Raw genomic sequence first — 19,956 nt, 5'->3', positions numbered from 1 at the left:
TGTCTTAACCCCTTGTGCCACCAGGGTGGCCCTAGTGCATGTATTTGTTAAGAGTATATTTTCTAAATCAAAGTTTTCCTTTCTTTATAGGGTTTGTGTGTGTGTGTGTGTGTGTGTGTGAACTATTGTTTTCATGTAACAGTGAGTTTTGGACATTTTCTTATCATTCAGTGTTCTTATGTACCATCATTTAAAATTGCATAAGCCATATAGTTCCTATTTTATTTGTCGTATTTATTGAACAGATCCCCTTTTGTGGAATACTTATGTTGTTCACAATTAGTCATTCCTTTCTGGGTTTATCTAGATGGCCCAAAAGAACAATTTAGCCAAACTGTGTTTCTTCTACAGTTTGTTTTTATTTTCTGTCTCATTGCAGTGGTCTCTGGTTCGTCATCCAGCTCCAAGTATGACCCTGAGATCCTGAAAGCTGAAATTGCCACTGCAAAATCCCGGGTAGGGACTCCTTGCTGGTCCTGGTGATGGGGGTCATGAGGGCAGTCTTAGGTCACAAGCCCATCCACAGGATTAGAGTAGATGCTTCAGCTAGGCAATGGCAGCCACTGTTGACTAAGAAGGCCTGAAACATTAGCAATTGATGTCTTCATTGTCATAGTAACAATAATGGTAACAGCAACTATCATTTTCCAAGAAATCACTATATACCAGGCAGCGTGCTCAATACTTCACGAGTGACACATCCTAACAATAACCTCACAAAGTAGCTACTGTCATTACTTGTACCTTCAAGATGAGCAAACAGGCCTGGGAGAACTGAGTACCACACTTAAGGTTAGAAGGGACTCAAGACTCACTCCAAAGTTCATAATGTAGTGTACTACTGCATAGTCTATGTTACCTTATTTAGTTACTTCATGTTTACCTTAGGGGATAGCTAATGTAAAGTCATATTTTGAACACTGGTTTAGTTTCACTTCAAATAGCCTCTACAAACTCAGATACCTGAAAAAAAACAAAGAGTGGGGGAAGTAGGCTGGAGGTGAGGCAATAGGGAGTAGTGAGGACTGTATAACTTAGAGAGATAATGTATAATAGGTAGTTGATTTCAGCTCTAGCCTCTTATGACCCTGCTGACATATAGGTTCACTATTGTTAGATCTTTAAGTAATTTTAGAGAAGAATTGTATATCTAGGTTTATTATATCACCTCACTCAACATTTAATTATTAGGAACTAATTTTTTAGATTTTAGTAATACTCAAGGCTAAACAAAACTTTCTTGCCAGCTGGGTCTGGCTGCCAGGCCATGTCTTGCCTCTAAAGTTATTTTAATATTTCTTATGGCTGTGCACAGCACTCCCATACTTCTTTAAGTAATGCATAGCCCTGGAACTGCCATTGTCCTTATCCACCAGAACAGTAAATGGGGAATCAGAGGTGGCTTGAGAGAGGTCAGCCAGCTAGGCACGGAAGGTCAAACTAGCCCAGCCAGCGCCTGTCCACTTCCTATTTCCCCCAAACAAAGGCTAGGTAGGAATGACCAGGAACATGACTGACCTGCAGAATGCCAACTGGGTGGGCCATGTCAGAGACTGGGGTGACTTCAGTGAAGGGAAGGTATAGTGACCAGGTGACCTAAAAATGGTGACTGAGCCGTTAGAAGCTTTGGGGGGCTGTTAGAAGCCGTTAGAAGGGACAGCGGGGCTCTGGATACCCACTGGGGAAGAAGGCAACCTGTGGCTTACCATCAACCTCGTGTATATGGTCTTCTGTCATCCAGGTCAACAAGTTGAAGAGAGAGATGGTTCACCTCCAGCAGGAGCTACAATTCAAAGAGCGTGGCTTTCAGACCCTGAAGAAGTAAGTCCACCCTGCCGAGATCTCCTCCAAGAATCCCCTCCTATCTTCTTTATGTTGCCTTCCTCTTCAGTTCTTTTTACCCTCCTCAAAATGTGATTCGCCACTGATTCCAACTCTGGTCTACTGGCACTTACTGAAGATGCTGTCACACAGGTTGAAGTTTAAAAAGCAAAAGGGGAGCCACTGGAGACTTCAGGGTTCTTATCATCCTCTGAATTCCTAAAGCTGTTAAGGTCTGTTCCATCCAGTTGAGATTTACGAACCGGTCATAAAAACAAGTAACATACGTCATCGCCGTACACCCATCTCCTCACTCCCGTCGGTCTATTGGAATCTCATATGCACACAACAAACAAAGCAGGTGTTTTTCCATGACCCTGAGAGCAAGCATGGACTTTACCCAGTGTCTCTCAGTGACCAGTGTTTTCGTAGCAAGTACATTCCTAGAAGGGTGTGCATGGTGCCATGTGCCCTGTGCTTGATGGGTGACTTCAGAGTTTCCAGGAGAACTTTGACCAAATGTAATTTTTTCACTTTTAGGAGCTGACTAGCAGCTTGTCTGCAGGAATCTGCTCTGTGGCTTCTTTAGAATAGGCGTGTCCATTGTCTTCCTCACAGTCATGCTCGCTGGGATTTGTGAGGCAAATGTGCTGGGGAGCACATTAAGTGTTTCTCCATGGTATCTTCACTTAATCCTAGAAAGTCTGTGAGGAATGTTCTTTGAGCTAACTCCATCTCCATAGAGGAGGAAACTGAGTCCCTTGGAAGGGCTCAGTGTTGGTGGATTGTTACTAAACACAACACAGACTTGAGATTTAGTCATGAGTCAGGTTTAGTGACTGCCGGGCTCACAAACACTCATTTTGAGGTGCCTGTTACCTCCTTGGAAGGTCCAGGGAGGATATCCTATAGTTTTCTCCATCCTTGGGGACATCTCAGAGTCCCAGATAGGCTGCATCCAGATGGACAGCAGCTTCTGAAGTCACTTTCTCTCTCTCTCCCTGACTGCCTTTTCTTCATCCTGTAAACCTCAAATCTACCCCCCTGCTCTCCCCTTGCTCATCCAAGTCTTTGGATGTCAGGTTGGAGGCTCCATTCATTAAGGGAACTATGCTCATCTGTTCAGGGGTTGGTTCGGGGTTATTCATAGTTTCCTACTTTCCTCCCAAACCTCCACTACCTGGGGCTAGCCCATGAATCCCAAAACAAGGTAGAAGAAATTGTGGTTTTATATTACAAATTGTGCATCACACATTTTTTGATGTAACAAAGTATTTTAACTGATGACTTCATATGTGTGTATGTGTATGTATGTTTGTAGAGATATATATTGATGTGTGTTTACGCACATATATTGTATAAATGTCATCATTTATGATAGTTTCTAATTTGAAAAATGTGCCATACACAATTTGTAATACAAAGCCAGTCCTGCCTCTCAAACTAGATGCTAAACTCCTGAAGACAAGGGATGGTGCTTTATGCTTCTTGGTACTAGCAGCACCAAGGACAGTGGAGGGCAATACTGTGAGCTTCAAAAAAGTCCCTGGCTTTTGTTCTATGAAGCAAATAGCCTCCTCAGCCCTCCGCTTTGCAGTGGCACCACTTCTGAGCACAGAGTTGAAGGACTTCTCACTCCCCTGTCGTCTCTCTGGGCAGGTGCCTCCCCTCCCCCTCCTGTAGTCTTCCCCAGCTTCTGGTTAGTTAGAACACTTCCCTTTATTCTCCCGGCCACCACAAACCTGTTTTACTACTTTGTGACCCTGTAGCAGCATTGAAAATCTTGTCCTTTGGTAAGCTGATACCCAAGGACCAGAGACCAGCCTCCTTTATTTTTCCCTCCCTCCACCCCATGCTCGATATCAGGCCCAGATAAGAGTTCCTCACAACTCTGACTGCCCACCCTCCTCCGTCCTGGAAGCCAGCTCCTGTATTTGGTGAGGAGGAAGGTATCTGCCCTAAAGCACACCTTGGCATAGGTTAGGGGTTAGGAGTGTAGCCACAAGAGGCCAGTGGCTTTGGTTCAAATTCCAGTTCCCTGGGAACTTGGAAAAGTGACTAACCCCCTGGAGCTTTGGTTTCTTTATCTGAAGAATAGCTTATTGGAAAGGTCAAATTGAAAATTCCACCTCAAGGCAGACAAGGCCTGGCAGGGAGAGAGCGCCCAGTGAGTGTGGGGAGCTGGGCACCTCTAGCTTATTGCCTGTTTGAACTTGGGAGGACACTCAGATAAACTTACTGTTTACAGACGCCACTCAAAGAATGCACTAGTGCAATCACTCCATTTCATTGTCCTTACCATCTTCTGAGGATTTTTGTTATGCCTGACCTTATACATGGGGGCACTGATGGGGTTTGAAAATAGCTCCCAAACCATGGGGCCGGTCAGCATTGGACTGGATTTCGAACCCAAAACTGTAGGATTTTGAAGCTTACGTCCAAATACCTTCTTTTCCTGGTGCCTCTTAAACCGGATGCTAAACTGTCTGGTTCCCAGGTAACCCCTCCCCAAATCCAAGAGACTACCCCCCCTCCATCTCCCATGGGATCCTTTTCAGAGTCTAGTAAGGGCATGATCCCATTAGCCTCCTGTCTTTGGTTGAGGGGGAAGGGGAAATGTATCCATGCGTTCACTGTGTGGTCAATAATCCCACTTTTAAAGCCAAAGATTGATGAGGATTAAAGGCTACCTCTTAGAGGAGATTGGAACGTCCAGACCAAAGCTTGGGGTTTGGGGCCGTCAGCTGCCCTGAGCCCTTGTAAATAGGAGAGAGTTGAGACTTGGTGTGTCATCCCCGTGGGAGGAGAGCACGCCGTGTCTCTGCAGGTCCCCTGAGCAGTCCTGCCCAGGTGGGCGTTGTCTGGGCAAGACTGAGAGGAGCTGGCTGCTGCTGGAGCCTCTGCCCTGCTTCCCAGTGGCTCCTGTGGCTACTGGGCGTGTGAACCTCTGAAGTGCTGGGGAAAGGACAGCTGCGCAATTTGGAAATCCTAAAACATACGCATCCCCCCACCCCACTACCACACAACTTTTCTTTCCCTTAAAAAAAGATTCATTCACTGAGAGCATAATGGTGAGCCTTTGTTTCCTGCCTCCCCCCCACCCTCCCCCCATGTCCCAAGAGTGTTCCATCTCGGGCTACTCTCCACAGCCAAATTCCACAGCCTGGGTTGCTAAGGCCCTGAGAGATCAGGTAGGGGCAGTTTGAGGAGCCCGAGGCCCAGCAGACAAACCCCTTCTGTCTCATCCTGCTGAGGATTCAAAGCCATCCTCACCCTTCTGGCAGAGGGCAGCTGAGAGCAGCCCCCTCTCCAATGCCCCCAACCCCTGGGCCTGCTCGAGCAAACAGTGTCTCCCCTGTCCCCCCTTGACTTGGGAGAGAGCCATTCGATCCTGACACTCACTCGAGGGAGCCTCCTTTCCAGGGAGCATCTGGACTGGCCTCTGCTGGAGAGAACTCCCCTTAGTCTAATTTTCTAGACTAAATCTGAGACCCATCTTACCCGACCTGGCAGACTCTGCCAGGTCCAACTCCTCGAAAGGAATGGACAGCTATTTTTAGTGGGGAGACATAAATGGGGTTTTGTTTCCCCTCCACAGATGCTGAAATAACGGAGGGGGTGTGGACTGTGCTGAGACCCAGTGCCTCCTTCCCTCTCCTGCTCAGAGGCATGGACTTGAGACCTTGAGACCTGGGTGCACACCTAAGGCCCCATCTGAGGTTATTTTTAGCCCAGGACAATTTGGTCTCTAACTGGAGAACAGGAAGTCATGTCTGTGAGCGGTTTTTGTCCTAAAATAATGGGTTTGTGATGTTCCCTCAGACTGTAGAACTTCCTTGCCTTCCCTGAAGGCTCAAACCTCAAGCCTGTTGACAAAAGTGTGAAGCAGTGACAGTATCTGTGCCCTCCAGACCTTTTCCACACCACAGCTCTCCTTCCCTAAGATGGGGACCCCACCATCACTGGTTTGGTTTGACTTTCAGAAAGCGACATTCTGATCCCCTTCCCCCCACCTCTCCACCCCCATCAAAATAAACCTGTATAAAGGGCTGCAATGTACCAATAAGCTCTCCAGGTTAGAAGTATTTTGGTACATTGTATCTGGTACATCCTAGCTTACCACTTGATTTTTTCCAACGTGTTTTTTTCCCATTTGACCCTCCTAATGACCCCATGAACATGGACCAGGCAGAACACATTATTCAGAGTTTTCCAGGGGCTAAAGCTGAGGCTTCTTGCAGTTGAAGGTGATGCTCCAGGTTATATACTAAGAAGTAGGACTAGAGCCTCCCTGGTGGCCTAGGGGTTAAGTCTCAATGCTATCACTGCTATGGCTTGAATTCAATCCCCAGCCAGGGAGCTTACCCACATGGCACAGCAGACCTCTCCTGTCTCACCTGCTGCTCCCCTCAGCGGTGCATTTCAGTAAATCTACCTATTCTGCTCCCCCACTCTGTCTTTGGTGAATCCTCTCACCCCCCCAACACCTCTGGCCTACACCCCAGTTCTACACAAAAAGTAAATGTGTGTGTGTGCGTGTGCGTGTGTGTGTGTGTATATACGCATATATATATATATATATATATATATGTAGGGTTGGCAGCTTTTCACCCTTCTAACCCTTCCTTTGTTATGTCAGTATACTTACTAAAAGCAGTGGTTCTTACCAGGAGTGATTTTGTTCCTCCCCCAAGGGATATTTGGCAAAGTATAGAGATGATATTGGGGTCAAGATACTAGTAGCATCTAATGGGTCGATGCCAGGGACATTACTATACATCTCACAATATATAGGGCAGCCCCCCACAGCAAAGAATGATCTGTCCCCAAATTTCAAGAGTTCTGTGGTTGAGAGCCTTGGCTTAAGGTACTATTCTATGCCAGATACTAAAACTGTTCAAACATGCTCGACCCTGTCTCCACCCTCATGCCTGTCAGAGTCGAGGATACCAGCACATAAACTGTTAATTACAGTACAGTGTAATGTGTGCAGTGTCGCAGCTGCACACAGTGTGTTGTAGGGGCACCTAGCCCAGCCTGGGGAACCCAGGGAGGTAATTAGGAAGGCTTCCTGTAAGAGCTGACATATAGAGGACCCTTAACTTTAAGAGTGGTGTAGCCTCTTTTTTTTTTTTTTAATGACCACATTTTTTTTTTTAAAGATTTATTTATTTATTTATTTATTTATTTATTTATTTATTTATTTATTTATACAAGCACTGGGTACAGTCAGAAGTACAGGAGGGTGAGAGAATTCACCAGGGCCAGAGAGGGGAGCAGAGCAGGCAGAAGGACCGAAGTACACTGCTGAGGGGAGCAGCGGGCGGCAGGAGAGGTCTGCACGCCATGTGGGACCCTCCTCCTGTGGCCGGGGAGCAGCCAGGGATCGAACCGGCGCTGCAGAGGCTGCGGGCAGCTTCGCAACCCAGCACTCAACCCCTGCGCCACCGGGGAGGCCCCGGTTTTGCTTCTATAGCCACACATCATTTGCAATTTAACCTTTTGCATGGGTCCCTATTTGCACCTTCTGTGCCTTACCCCATAGGCAGGGCAGAAAGGATACTTTCAGAGGGACTGAAGCACTGTGAACTGTGCTTTTCCCTTCAGGAAAGCCTCCCCCTGGTCCCATCTTTGTTTCTTTGTCTGACCTTTCCTGTTGACTATCTCCTAGAATCGATAAGAAAATGTCTGATGCTCAGGGCAGCTACAAACTGGATGAAGCTCAGGCTGTCTTAAGAGAAACCAAAGCCATCAAAAAGGCCATCACCTGTGGAGAAAAGGAAAAGCAAGATCTCATTAAGGTATGCACATTTCCGGGAACCTGGGCCCTGGCGCCATTGCTTTTGAGCATCTATCTGTCCAGAACTCCTGGAGCTACTTCTGCTTGCTGTACCAGTTACTAAGATCGCCTTGCTAGTTTTCTTGTACAGAAGAGGAAATAGAGGTTCAGAAGTACCGAGTGACTTGCCTGAGATCACACAGCATGTGTAAATGGCAGAGTTGGAAAAGAGCCCTGTTGTCTAGACTAAAGACAGTGTCCTGGCCACGAGCTCTAAGCACCTGACTGAGCCAAATGGAGGGGGAGGTGGTTTCAACAGCACTAACCTTGACATCAACATGTCAATCTTTATAAGCATTTCATGGTGTGTACTGACTCTCCACTGGGGACAGAACGACTGATAACAGATATGAAACAGCATGCAGGGCAGTTGAGCTGAATTCTTTGCATGCATAGTGCTTCCCTTATCCCTGCCATCACCGATTCGTTCATCCCTGTCATAAAGATAAAGACTTTACAACTCAGACAGCACATGGTAGGGCCAGGATTCAGACTCATGAAAGCCTCACTCGGAAGCTGCTTCTCGTAATCCCTGTCCATCCTGCCTTACCTCCTGGGAATGACCCTGACTGCTGAGATGCTGTATTATTGTTCCTCTTGGGAGATAGGAGGCTGAGACTCAGAGATGCAGTAAATGGCTCACAGAAGGGGGTTTCTTTATGCTCTGAGACAGACAGTAATTTCGAAGCTCATGCCTCAGGCTGCAGCCCAGTAAGAACATTCAGATGATGCAGTGGGGGACAGTGAGCAGGCTCCAGCCATACTCAGCAAGTGGAAGCCCCGAGTCTTTTTTTTTTTCTGGAGAAAGTGATTCTTCACATTTTTTTTTAAAGATTTATTTATTTATGCATACAAGAACTGGGGAACAGGCCAGAGGTTTGGGGGACGAGAGGATTCACCAGAGACAGAGGGAACAGAACAGTCAGACTGACCAAAATACACTGCTGAGGGGAGCAGCAGGCGAGACAGGAGAGGTCTGCTGCACCATGTAGGTCACTTCCTGGCTGGCCGGGAATTGACCTAGTGCTGCAGAAGATGTGGACAGCTTCATAGTGCTATTCTTAACCCCTTGTGCCACCAGGGAGGCCCCCGAGTCTTAATTGATGGACCAGGACCAAATCCTGACACTGTCAGTAGCCATTTTCTCCATTAACAATTACCTTGGTATAAATCCGGGTGATGGTGGATAAATCCTGGGTTATCCCTCACACTGTGATCAGGAGTAAATATGATAGTGGTAAAGCTGACCACTGAGTGTTGACTGTGGTAGCACTTTACATGGTTCACCTCATTTAATTGAAATGACAGCCCTGTAAGATAAAACCTGTGATGATTCCCACTTTGCAGGAGAGAAACTGAGGCTCAGAGAGGTTAACCAACTAGCTCAGATCACACAGCCAGGAAGTAGAGTAGGGGCTCCAAATCAGGCAGTGTGGCTCCAGAGCTGGTATCTATACTGGTCTCTCCTGGACCTGGCACATGCCTGGCTCGAGTAAGCTCGTAGTCACTGCCAGCTCTTCCCAAGATAAGCAGAATATCTGGTATAAGCCTGGGCTCCTACTAAATCTTCAAAGGCGAAGAGGAAAAGAGAGCTCCCTCCCAGGAAGGTGGATCACTAACCCCTGTCTTCCCCCTTCAGAGCCTCACCATGCTAAAGGACGGCTTCCGCACTGACAGAGGGTCCCACTCAGACCTGTGGTCAAGCAGCAGCTCCCTGGAGAGTTCAGGCTTCTCGCTGCCCAAACAGTACCTGGACGTGAGCTCCCAGACGGATATCTCGGGAAGTGTGAGTAGGCAGTGGTGCTGCTGGGGCCCTCGGGACAGTCTCCAGAGGGGCCCTTCTCTCCTTACCCACCTGAGTGCTGGCCAGCAGCTCTCCAGTGGACTGGCTGTTAACTTCTGAACTCTTGCACATCTCCTGGCCCTAGGATGGGAGATGACTCCCTGCCCCAGTGCTGGCCTGGCCACGGTGCCAGCATCTAGAGGTGGCACAGAAAGCACCTTTGAGGGACCAAGCATCACTCTCTGCTTTCCGTCATAAGACTTTGCAGCCTAGTGCTGTTTTCCTTTCATCCATTGAAAAGGAGAGGAAAGCATGCTCCTGTTTGTCCCAAAGTAATGCAGACAGCTCTGAGCTGCCTGATTGATTACCTGTCAAAAGCACAGCCTGGTCATAGTGATGAATTCTGTCAGTGCTGTCTGCGGCAGCTCATGAAGCTTCAGAGCAGTACTGACCCACGGCACTATTTCCTCTGGGAGAACTTTTCTTTCCCTAGAGCACGAGGAATGTTCCTGGTGACGGGAAACAAACCCACCTCCCAGCCTCCCTGGCTTAAGTGCTATCCCAGTATGATTTCCATAGTTGGATTCCCACTTGTGAAGAGAAGCCATGTCCACATCTAACTGGGTGAGACTTGGAGCTTTTTGATGCTCTTGGCAGACTGGCATGGCATACGGGGCTGCCCCCTTCACCCTCAGCACCCCGGTGTCCAGCTGTTAACCACCTGTGGGCCCTAGTATTGGTGACGGGTCCTTGTGCTGCCTTGAAAGTTCTAGGACCTTTTCCTCGCTCACCCACTATTTCACTCCTGAATTCCCTGAGTTTTCAGTTGACACCCCCTCTTACCAGTGCCCCCAGAATGGCTTCCGTGTGTACTGGCTGCTCCTGTGTCTCCTAAACTTCTGACTATCCTCCCTGCTTCTGTGGCTTGAATGGGTTCCAAGCCATTTGGAGCTGCAAGATGGTATTCCAAGCCATTGGCTTCGCTCTAGAAGTAAGAGATGTCCGAGTTTGGGGTTCTGCTTATGGCCTGAAGGAAGACAAGTGTTTTTGTCTAACTAGCTGGCCTGTGATCCACATAGCCAGATAAATAATTGGGGGCCATTCTTACCTACTGCCCAATGCAAGCTGTCAAATCTCCTGTGAGCTCTTGAAGCCCAACTCAGCACTGGTCACCACAGCCATCTAATTTCCAACTTTGTTCTGCCCTCCAGTTCGGCACCAGCAGCAACAATCAGTTGGCAGAGAAGGTCAGATTGCGCCTTCGATATGAAGAGGCTAAAAGGAGGTAATTAGAGGCTGAGGGGTAGAGGATGGTTCCAACAATAACATCTATTGTTTTCGAGTGTATGCCTGTGTCCCTGCTTTTATGCATCTTCTTTTAATCTTCACCAAGATCATGCAGATGGGTATACAAATATTTATATTTTAATCTTCTCTGAAACTCAGAAGTGGAAATGACTGATCCAGGAACACTTCACTAGATAAAGAGTGAAACTTATGTTTTGAGGGGCCTCCCTGGTGGTGCAGGCAGTTGAGCGCCGCACTGTGAAGCTGTTCGCAGCCTCTGCAGCACGGGTTCATCCCGGCCGGCCAGCGAGAATCCCACATGGCTCAGCATACCTCTCCTGTCTCGCCTGCTACTCCCCTCAACAGTGTGTTTCGTCAGTCTGCCTGTTCTGTTCCCCACTCTGTCTCTGGTGAATCCTCTCACCTTTCTGCGTGTCTGGCCTGTACCCCAGCTCTTGTATAAATAAAATAAATCCTTAAAAAAAAAAACTATGTTTTGAACCCAAATACATTAAATCTCAAAACCTAGTGATCTTTCCACCTGCTGGCATCAGTTTCTATAATAAAGTAAGTACTACACTTTGGTTTAACAGACCACCACTGGAGTTTTAACAGTAGGCATGAAAGGGTGTTTGTGGTCTTATAGAATACCAAGTTGATGTCAGGCACAACTGGATCCAGAAATTAAAACAGTGTCACACAGGCTCAATCTGGATCCTACTCATTTAAGTGCCTCCTACCCAAAAGGAAGTGAGCTGTGCATTTAAACCATGTAGACCCAGTGACATTAGGTATTCTGTGTATTCCACTGCCACAAATAGAATAATGCTCAAACATTTTTAGATCACCTGTTATGGGCCAGGCAGTATACTAAATTTCATGTATTTTCACCATCTTATTTAGTTTTATAATTTTTAATATACCATGGCTTATATTACCTCCATGTTAGAAAGAAGAAAGGTAAGATCTAAGATAGTTCATGATTTTTCAAGGCAGAATCAGAATTTGAACCCTGGACAATCTTGCTTCAAGGCCATGATCGTTCAATGCAGAGCCAGCCTTTCAGGGAAATAAATGGTGGGGAATGAAGCCAGAGATACTGTATCTATTGTTCATCAGGCTAAGTTGCCTCACTATGAACCAGAGGGATGCCCCTCTACCAACCCTGTGTGAGCAATAGAATCTTGCAGCAATGACAGAAATCTGAGAGAAGCTAGAGGAAGCATGAAAGGGAATTTGTTGGCTTGTTGAACTCTATGCTGGCTTCAGGCACAGCTGGATCCAGGGATTAAAACGGCATCACATAAACACAATCTCTGTCCTTTTCTCCATCCTGCTTGCCTTTTTGTTGACACATTTTCCTATCAAAGTGTCAAGATGAACCTCAGCAATTCTAGGCTTACCTACTACTAGGTTAGAAGCCCCAGAAGAAAGAGGGCCTACCTTTTCCAGCAGTTTTAACAAGTTTGGGAGTTGAGACTCAGCTGGCTTTTCTGGGTGAAACAATCACTGTTGCAGGTGGGGGTGCTTTAGAATTACCCCCACTCTGGAGATCCAGGCATGGGTCTACTACCCAACTCTGGGAAGGAGATTGTGGTCAGCTTTGTGGGGAGCAAGAGACTTAAACATATGGGAGGAGTGATTTCCTAGAGAAAATTTGGAATACTGTTAACAAAAGAGGAAGAAATTGGAACCTGGTCAGGTAGAAAAGTGTACTATCTCAGCTCCCCCTAGAGGTTCAGCAGAACTTGAACAGTCACTTCTTGTCCCCATCTGAAAGGGACCACTCTGAATTCTGAATCTGTTTCAGCCTTAGATGATCAATCCTGGGAAGAATAAAGGACTGAAATCTTCCCTCTGGGGTTGAGTCCTTAAACTTCTCATCAGAGAGATTCCGGGCTCATCTGACTTTATCCAGCATCTTGTCTCTCCTCCCGCCAAAGCTAGTTTGAGCATAAATGCCACAGCAGCCTGTTGATGAGAAAGCAGAGGCTGCAGGACTTAAAGGAGGGAGGATAGGTGGCTATAATGCAAAATTTGATTTTTGTATGTCAAGTTTTGTCACTTGTGCATTTCTGGGAATTGAGTCTAGTAGTTTTCATCAGATTTTCCAAAGGCTGGATGACCCAATGTATAAGAAGCACTGGCACAGAGAAACTCCACTAGAAAATACATCCAGGAAAGCATCAATCACCCCTCCTTGCCCCATGTGTACCAGAGTGTCTGCCAGATCCGGCCATACCACTCTATCCTCAAAGCAGCCAGAGCCATAAAATTATCCCAGAGCCAAGTCTTTTTTTTTTTTTTTTTTTCCCCCCCTTGGGAAGTTTTATTTATTTATTTATTTATTTTTTTTTATGAATTTTATTGTTATATTCCCCATACAATTGCAGCCCCCCATTCTGACCCCAATCCCTCCCCTCCCGCCCCCGCCCCCCTAAAAGTGTCTCTGGTTCATAGTTTTTTGTTGATTTTGATTTTCACTTTCTTATAGTTATTCATTTTCCTGGTCCCTTATTTAAGTTTTCTAGATTCCTGCTATGAGTGAGACCATCCGGTATTTTTCTTTTTCTTTTTGGCTTATTTCGCTGAGCATGATCCCTTCCAGCGCCATCCATGTTGCAGCAAATTGCATGTGTTTATCTTTTTTGAATGCTGAGTAATATTCCATGGTATATATGTACCACATCTTCTTGATCCAGTCATCTATTTTTGGGCATTTGGGTTGTTTCCAAAGCTTAGCTATTGTAAACAGTGCTGCTATAAACATAGGGGTGCAGGTGTTCTTTGGAATTGATGTTTCTGTGTCCTTTGGGTAAATACCTAGGAGTGGAATTGCTGGGTCATATGGAAGCTCTATGTTTAGTAGGTCCAGAAATCTCCACACAGCTTTCCACAGTGGTTGGACCAGTTTGCACTCCCACCAACAGTGCAGAAGAGTTCCTTTTTCTCCACACCCTCGCCAACATTTGTTGTTGCTAGTTTTTTTAATATGTGCCATTCTCACTGGTGTAAGATGGTATCTCATGGTAGTTTTGATTTGCATTTCCCTGATGACAAGTGATGTTGAACATTTTTTCATATGCCTGTTGGCCATTTGCATTTCCTCTTCAGAGAAGTTTCTTTTAAGCTCTTCTGCCCATTTTTTGACTGGATTATTTTCTTTGTTGTTGTTGAGACTCATCAGCTCTTTGCAGATTTTTGTGATCAGTCCTTTATCATTAGTGTTGGGTGCAAAAATGTTCTCCCAGTTGGTGGGGTTTCTCTTTGTTTTTGTTATTGTCAGAGCCAAGTCTTGATGGGCTGCTAAATATGGGAATATGGGATTTAAAAGATCCCTGCTAAGAGATGGGCCTGGAAATGAGCAAGACTGAAATGTTGACTATACAACCTGGAGAATTCGTTTCCAACAGTGTTTTGATAAACTAAGAGCTTGGCCACATTGTATGCAGATAAGTTTGGGAGCCCAGACACCTGGACTCTTGGCAAGCACTGGCCATGTTTATGATTGCAATCTTAGGGGAGCCACATTTTCTCTGGATGTCTGTTCCTCAGGGTCAACCACAAGGATTTTATCCTGGGAGACACATAGGAGTGGGGGGGACAAGAATGTGATAGCTGAAAGGCTAAATCCTAAAAGATCACATTATGATTGCTGTTAGATGCTTGTAGCAGTATTCATGGTTATACTGAGAATCTCATTTTGGCCCAAAGATAATAATCCCTAGTATCCATACAGCCCTTGATAATGTGTAAAGAGCTTTAATGATATATTCTTCTTTGGTTTTCATAGCTCACCCCATTTTTTGTTAATCTCCACCCAACATATGAGGATACTGAGTCTTAAAGAAGCTAAGGGATAGGGTTCCCAACTCCTTCCTTAAACATTTATTAAGTGCCTGCATTATACCATGCAAAAAGCTGGTGATAGCAAAATGCTTTCTTTTTTTTTTTTTTAAAGATTGTTTTTATTTATTTATGCATACAAGAGCTGGGGTGTAGGCCAGAGGTGCAGGGCGGGGGGAAGTGGTGAGAGGATTCACCAGAGACAGAGTGGGGAGCAGAACAGGCAGACTGAGTGAAATACATTGCTGAGGAGAGCAGTGGGCTAGACAGGAGAGGTCTGCTGCATCACATGGGTTAATTAGCTCCCTAGCTGGGGATCGAACTCGTGCTGCAGTGGCTGCTGATAGCTTCATAGTGCTGAGACTTAACCACTTGCACCGCCAGGAATGCCCAGCAAAATGCTTTCTTAAGAAAAGTTTCCTTCCATCAAGCAGGCCAGAGCCAAGATTCCAAATTAAGGCCTGACCCCGGATCCACAATTGTTCATCCTGTGACTCCTCCCCAACCCCCATCCTCTGGACTGACAGCGCATGGTTAACAGTTAACCATGTATTGCGTTGTGGGAAAAGTCATGACAACCCAATAGTATTTGCTGTCTCCTATGCTCTGATTACATTGTAGTTCATCCTCCAACAATTTTGCCAAGGAGTTTGCCCAGTATTAGACACCCAATAAGTGGTCCAACTAGGTAATAACAGTAGCTGCAAAAGCATTTATTGAGTGTTTAGTATGTGCCAAATACTGTGCTTTGAGAATTTATGGAGCATGTCATAGAACCTTCAAGCACAGCTCCATGACCAAGGAGCTTTTGTTAATTTCCAGCAAACAAATGAAGTGACATGGCCAAGGTCACACTATCATTAAAAGGCTCTAGCCTGGTGACAAATCCAGCTCTCTCTATGAGGCTTTGTGTCCCTCCAGGCAAGGTCACTGTCTTGTTTCCCTCTTTCTCCATCCCTGTACAGCCCACTCATTGTTGGCACATGGTAGGCATCACATGTGTTTGATACATAAAAATATGTTCCCTGATGTGACATGCCAATCCACAGGAAGACAATAACTACCAAGATGGCACTGGCATTTCCTGGCTCCTTGGACTTCGTATCCTTGGAAACACAGTCTGTAGCCCCACTCCCGCAATGTCTTTGGGCACACCAGTCATGTGTACTTCTTGGCCCCCAGGATCGCCAATCTGAAGATCCAGCTAGCCAAGCTGGACAGTGAGGCCTGGCCGGGAGTGCTGGACTCAGAGAGGGACCGACTGATCCTCATCAATGAGAAGGAGGAGCTGCTGAAGGAGATGCGCTTCATCAGCCCCCGAAAATGGACTCAGGGGGAGGTGGAGCAGCTGGAGATGGCCCGGAAGCGACTGGAGAAGGACCTGCAGACAGCCCGGGACACCCAGAGCAAGGCGCTGACCGAGAGGTGGGGCAGGGCTGGGCCTGGAAGGGTGTTGGGACCCTTCCTTCTCTGTGGTCTACCCTCCAGGGACGGGGAAGGGGGACAACCTGGGGTGCCTAAGAATACCCAGTTTAGAGACCTTAGAACTCTCTCATATAGCTGATCAAGGGAAATGATCTACCATCCAGCTCCCCAGTATGTCACACAACGTAACCAAAACATCTGCTCAGGTGCAGAATTCAGGAATGCTCTTTTAAGGGAAACCACTTAAGTCTAATTTCAAGCAGTTGGTTTGCAGCAAGCCCAAGGGCTTCCCCGAACAATGCATTCTCTTTCAGTGTGTGGTATTTTCTATCTTACATTCATTTCTTCTCCTGCTGGTCATGACCTACTCAGTGGGTTTGAACACCTGCTAAGGGGTTGCTATTTGCAGGTTGCAAAGTACCATTTTAGATGGGAGTTGCAAACTGAGATGCTTAATGGGCCACGCAGGTGAAATAATAACTAGAGACCCACATAGTAGTGGACAGTGTCAGACTGGAGCTCCTGAACCCTGCCTGTCTAAAGCTGCTGTATCTCCCACCTCCAGCAGGAGTGAGGTCCTGACTGCCTGAACTCCATGTCTCAAGAAAAGACTTGTTTGGATATTTAATTTTTAAATATTGGCAACAAATCCATATTTGAAAAAAAATACTCTGAAGGCTAACAGAGCTTCTTCTGTCCACTTGATTAACCTGAAAGGCCCTGGTTTACTTTCTGTAGTTTAGACCTTTCAACATACTTAATTTTCTTAAGTGTCCCATCAACTTTCACACCCACATTGTGTGGAATACAAGCCCCTGTTCACAGCAGGACCTCCAATCCCCAGCTTCTCATACATTCATTCATTTAGCCCACCAGCCAGTCATCCATCCAATCATTCAGTACATCAACTATTCATTTATTCAAGAAATATTTTGTTTACATATTCTATGTGCAATGCAGTTTGGAAGAGTCAACAATTATTAAGGCATGGTCCCTCCCCCTATACCCTTAAAATGAGTTATTTCCACATTTTTTTGACAACATACTGAGCAATACCTGCCCATACGGAGCTTAGAAATGAAGATAGTGATATGTGTGTGTGTGTGTGTGATGTGTGTGTGTGTGTGTGTGTGTATTTGGGGGCTGGGACAAGCAGGGTCTTCCTCCCTCCATGAAAGCAGAAGCTGAAGCCCAGGTTGCAAAGCAGATAAACTTGACTGCACTCCAGTGGAAACAGATGGGAATTTAGATACCTGCATGTGGTCTCCCTGTATCACCCCAAAAGTTCATGGGCATCATAAGCTGCCTTCTGGAATCTTCTGAGCTCTAGGACACCCAGATGGGTAATACCATCCTAGCAACTGAGTGACTACCTTTTACATATGGTGGAGTACCAAAAGGATGAAGTTGGCTAGCCTCTGCCTGCCTCTGTGAGCGCATCAATGAGCCCACTGACTGGTTGATGGTGGGGAATCTCCCCACCAAGCCCTTTGGCAGACCTCTCCCAGAGAGTGTCACCTTCCTCTCTTCCATCCTCCCCTTGCAGGGATGACTAATTAGCTGTGCCCTCCCCACCCGCTGCCAAGCAGGTGGAAGAAAGAGAATAGGAATGTCACATAGGAGTTTTGCAGCCCCTGGAAGACCTGCAGGGACTCTTCTTTAGCACTAAGACTGTCTTGCCTTCCCTTGGGCTGTGCACCTTGGGTACCACGCTATGTCTATGGGCCCTGTTGTTATTGGTGTTAGTTGAAAGGATAATTTGGTAGCCAGCCCCAGTAGCTTCCCAGTCCTCTGTGTACCTCTCCTGACCTCAGTTCCTCACTTGTTCCCAGCCCAAATGCTGCCCTAACTGTTTATCATGTTTATCATGCTGTTTATCATGCTCAAAGCCAGGAGCTGAAGAGAACAGATTCATGACTGCTTTACTCTGTGCAGTCAAAAGAGAGACCCCTCCCCCTGTTGACCTTGAGCCAGGTCATTAACCAGTCAGCTATCCAATATGGAAAAGTGGGATACTTCTCCCCACATATCCACCTCGTCTGAAGACAGATGGCCAAGCCAGATTGTGAATTGAGGCTGTTCTCTGCTATACGTTTGGTTTCTGAAAACTAGGGCAGGAGGTTCTCTTAGACCATCCTACGGTACACTCCATGAAAAAGCTACCCTTATGTGCCAGACCCCGAAACCTGTATCCTATCTCATTTAAACCTCCCAGTAACCCTAAGGTTAATTTTTATTAGTGCCTTTACCTCACCTTTTGAAAGTCTGGTTCCCCAGACAGCAAGTTCACAACACCCAGCCAGTCACACCCCTATTCCTCAGCAGCTTCTGAGCAGGTGGCTCTGAGGAACCAAGGGGGTGTTGGGAGCCAAGGACAGGAAGAGAAGTGAGGTTCAGTGACAGACCAGGCAGGTGCTGATGGCCGGAAGGTTCTGTGAGGGAGAGAGGAAGAAGCCCAGCAGCAATGTCTGTGCCTGCAGCCATGTGTTCCAGGCCTGTGTTCATCCTCGGGCTCCGCATCTTTTTGCTTCTCATGCTCCCCTCTGCTCTCTTTTCTGTCCCTTTCAAAATAAGATTATAATACTTCTCACCTTCACACAACAATCTCTCCCTTCTGGTGCTTTGAGGACAGGACTAGACATCTCCAGGAAAGGCCTGCCAAACCCCAATCACAACTGACAGACACACAGACATCCATCCTGCCCTTCTACCTCGTTCTACCCCCTGCTGCCCTCTCCACTCCCTGGGGGCCCTCTCTACTGATGTGATGTGATGTGATATGCTGAACCCGGAACCCCAGACTGTGTAACAAAGAATTGAAATGCCACACACAAACAGCAGTAAGCAAGCCAAAAGAAGTTTATTTATAGGCATAGTCCAGCTCCTGGGAGCAAAGCCGCAAGGGCTAAGGAAACAGGCTAACTCTTGCCAGCAGCAAGCAGGCCTGAGATTTATGCAGGGACAGATAAGAAGCTCCATGCACAGAGAAGGGGCCACCAGTGGGTTGCCACTGGTGAAGACAACTTCAGGGTTTTTATAGTTACACTCATGTTTTGGTTCTAGCGTATGGGCCGTGGTGATCATGCAGTTTCTTGATTGGCCAATGTCCTGACATAGATTAACCAGTGATAGTGCTATGGGCTGATTTCTTGACTTTTCTCTCTTATTTTGTCTCCGGGGTCCCAGTCCTTATCCCTCCTGTTATGTCTCCCAGGGCCTGAGTACCTATCTTTCTATCAAGGGCTAACCCTTCACCACCACTTCATGGTGCCTGGGCTCCTGGCCGCAACCCAGGAACCAATTCCCCAGGCTGAGATGCAGTTCAGGTTCTTGAATTTTTAACAAGCTCCCCAGGTGCTGAGCTGCAGCTCATGGGGAATCCAGCCCCACCTTCTGGATCCTCAGCCTGCTTCCATGCTTGGTGTGCTCTTGCCCCCACCAGCACGTGTCAGGCATCTCACACACACATGCCATATGGCCTTCTCCATCCCCCCACTCCAGGAGGGCACCTCGACTTCTGCTTGTCACTGCCAGTGGCCACACCCCTGTGCTCCAGAGTCAGGGCAGCCCGACTCTCAGTTCTCTCAGCATCCTGCTGGGGTTTCAGTGAAGACCTACACTTACTCCCAGAAAATGCCTCTTTGGATTTCTCCCAGAGGAGAGCAAAATAAAGGTAGAAATGGTGAATCTCAGCTGCTCTGTGACCCCACACCTCATAACCTCTCAGACTTTGCTTCATTGGGAGTTCTAGGAATTCCACCATCTTGTCCTTTCTATTGAGAGTCAAGGGTGTTGTTTGTACAGCCTCTGTCTGCCAGCCTGCTACCCATCATGCCAGCCCCAGGCGGACTCTGCAAGAACAGTGCCAGGGATTGAGCTGGCTAAGAACCATGCCAAGGCTCCTCTGCCCCCTGTCTTTTCTTTAATTTTGCATATCCACTGCCCTGTCCCTGGC

General features: G+C 46.9%; 1 protein-coding gene across 1 annotated transcript in view; it reads left to right on the top strand.

Annotated features, from left to right (window-relative positions):
* The window catches only part of WWC1 (WW and C2 domain containing 1), a gene marked incomplete at both ends in the record, with an annotated part of 152,280 nt that overhangs the window by 92,179 nt on the left and 40,145 nt on the right, over positions 1–19,956 (top strand). The window contains 6 exons of the mRNA XM_084243467.1: positions 380–456; positions 1,742–1,821; positions 7,493–7,622; positions 9,300–9,446; positions 10,655–10,728; positions 15,759–16,001. Of these exons, the coding sequence (XP_084099593.1) occupies positions 380–456; positions 1,742–1,821; positions 7,493–7,622; positions 9,300–9,446; positions 10,655–10,728; positions 15,759–16,001 (751 nt within the window). The remainder of the gene's footprint in view (positions 1–379; positions 457–1,741; positions 1,822–7,492; positions 7,623–9,299; positions 9,447–10,654; positions 10,729–15,758; positions 16,002–19,956) is intronic.

Source organism: Talpa europaea (genome assembly GCF_964194135.1).
Source record: "Talpa europaea genome assembly, chromosome: 9".
Classification (NCBI taxonomy): Eukaryota; Metazoa; Chordata; class Mammalia; order Eulipotyphla; family Talpidae; genus Talpa; species Talpa europaea.
This window is presented reverse-complemented; position numbering and strand designations above follow the sequence as displayed.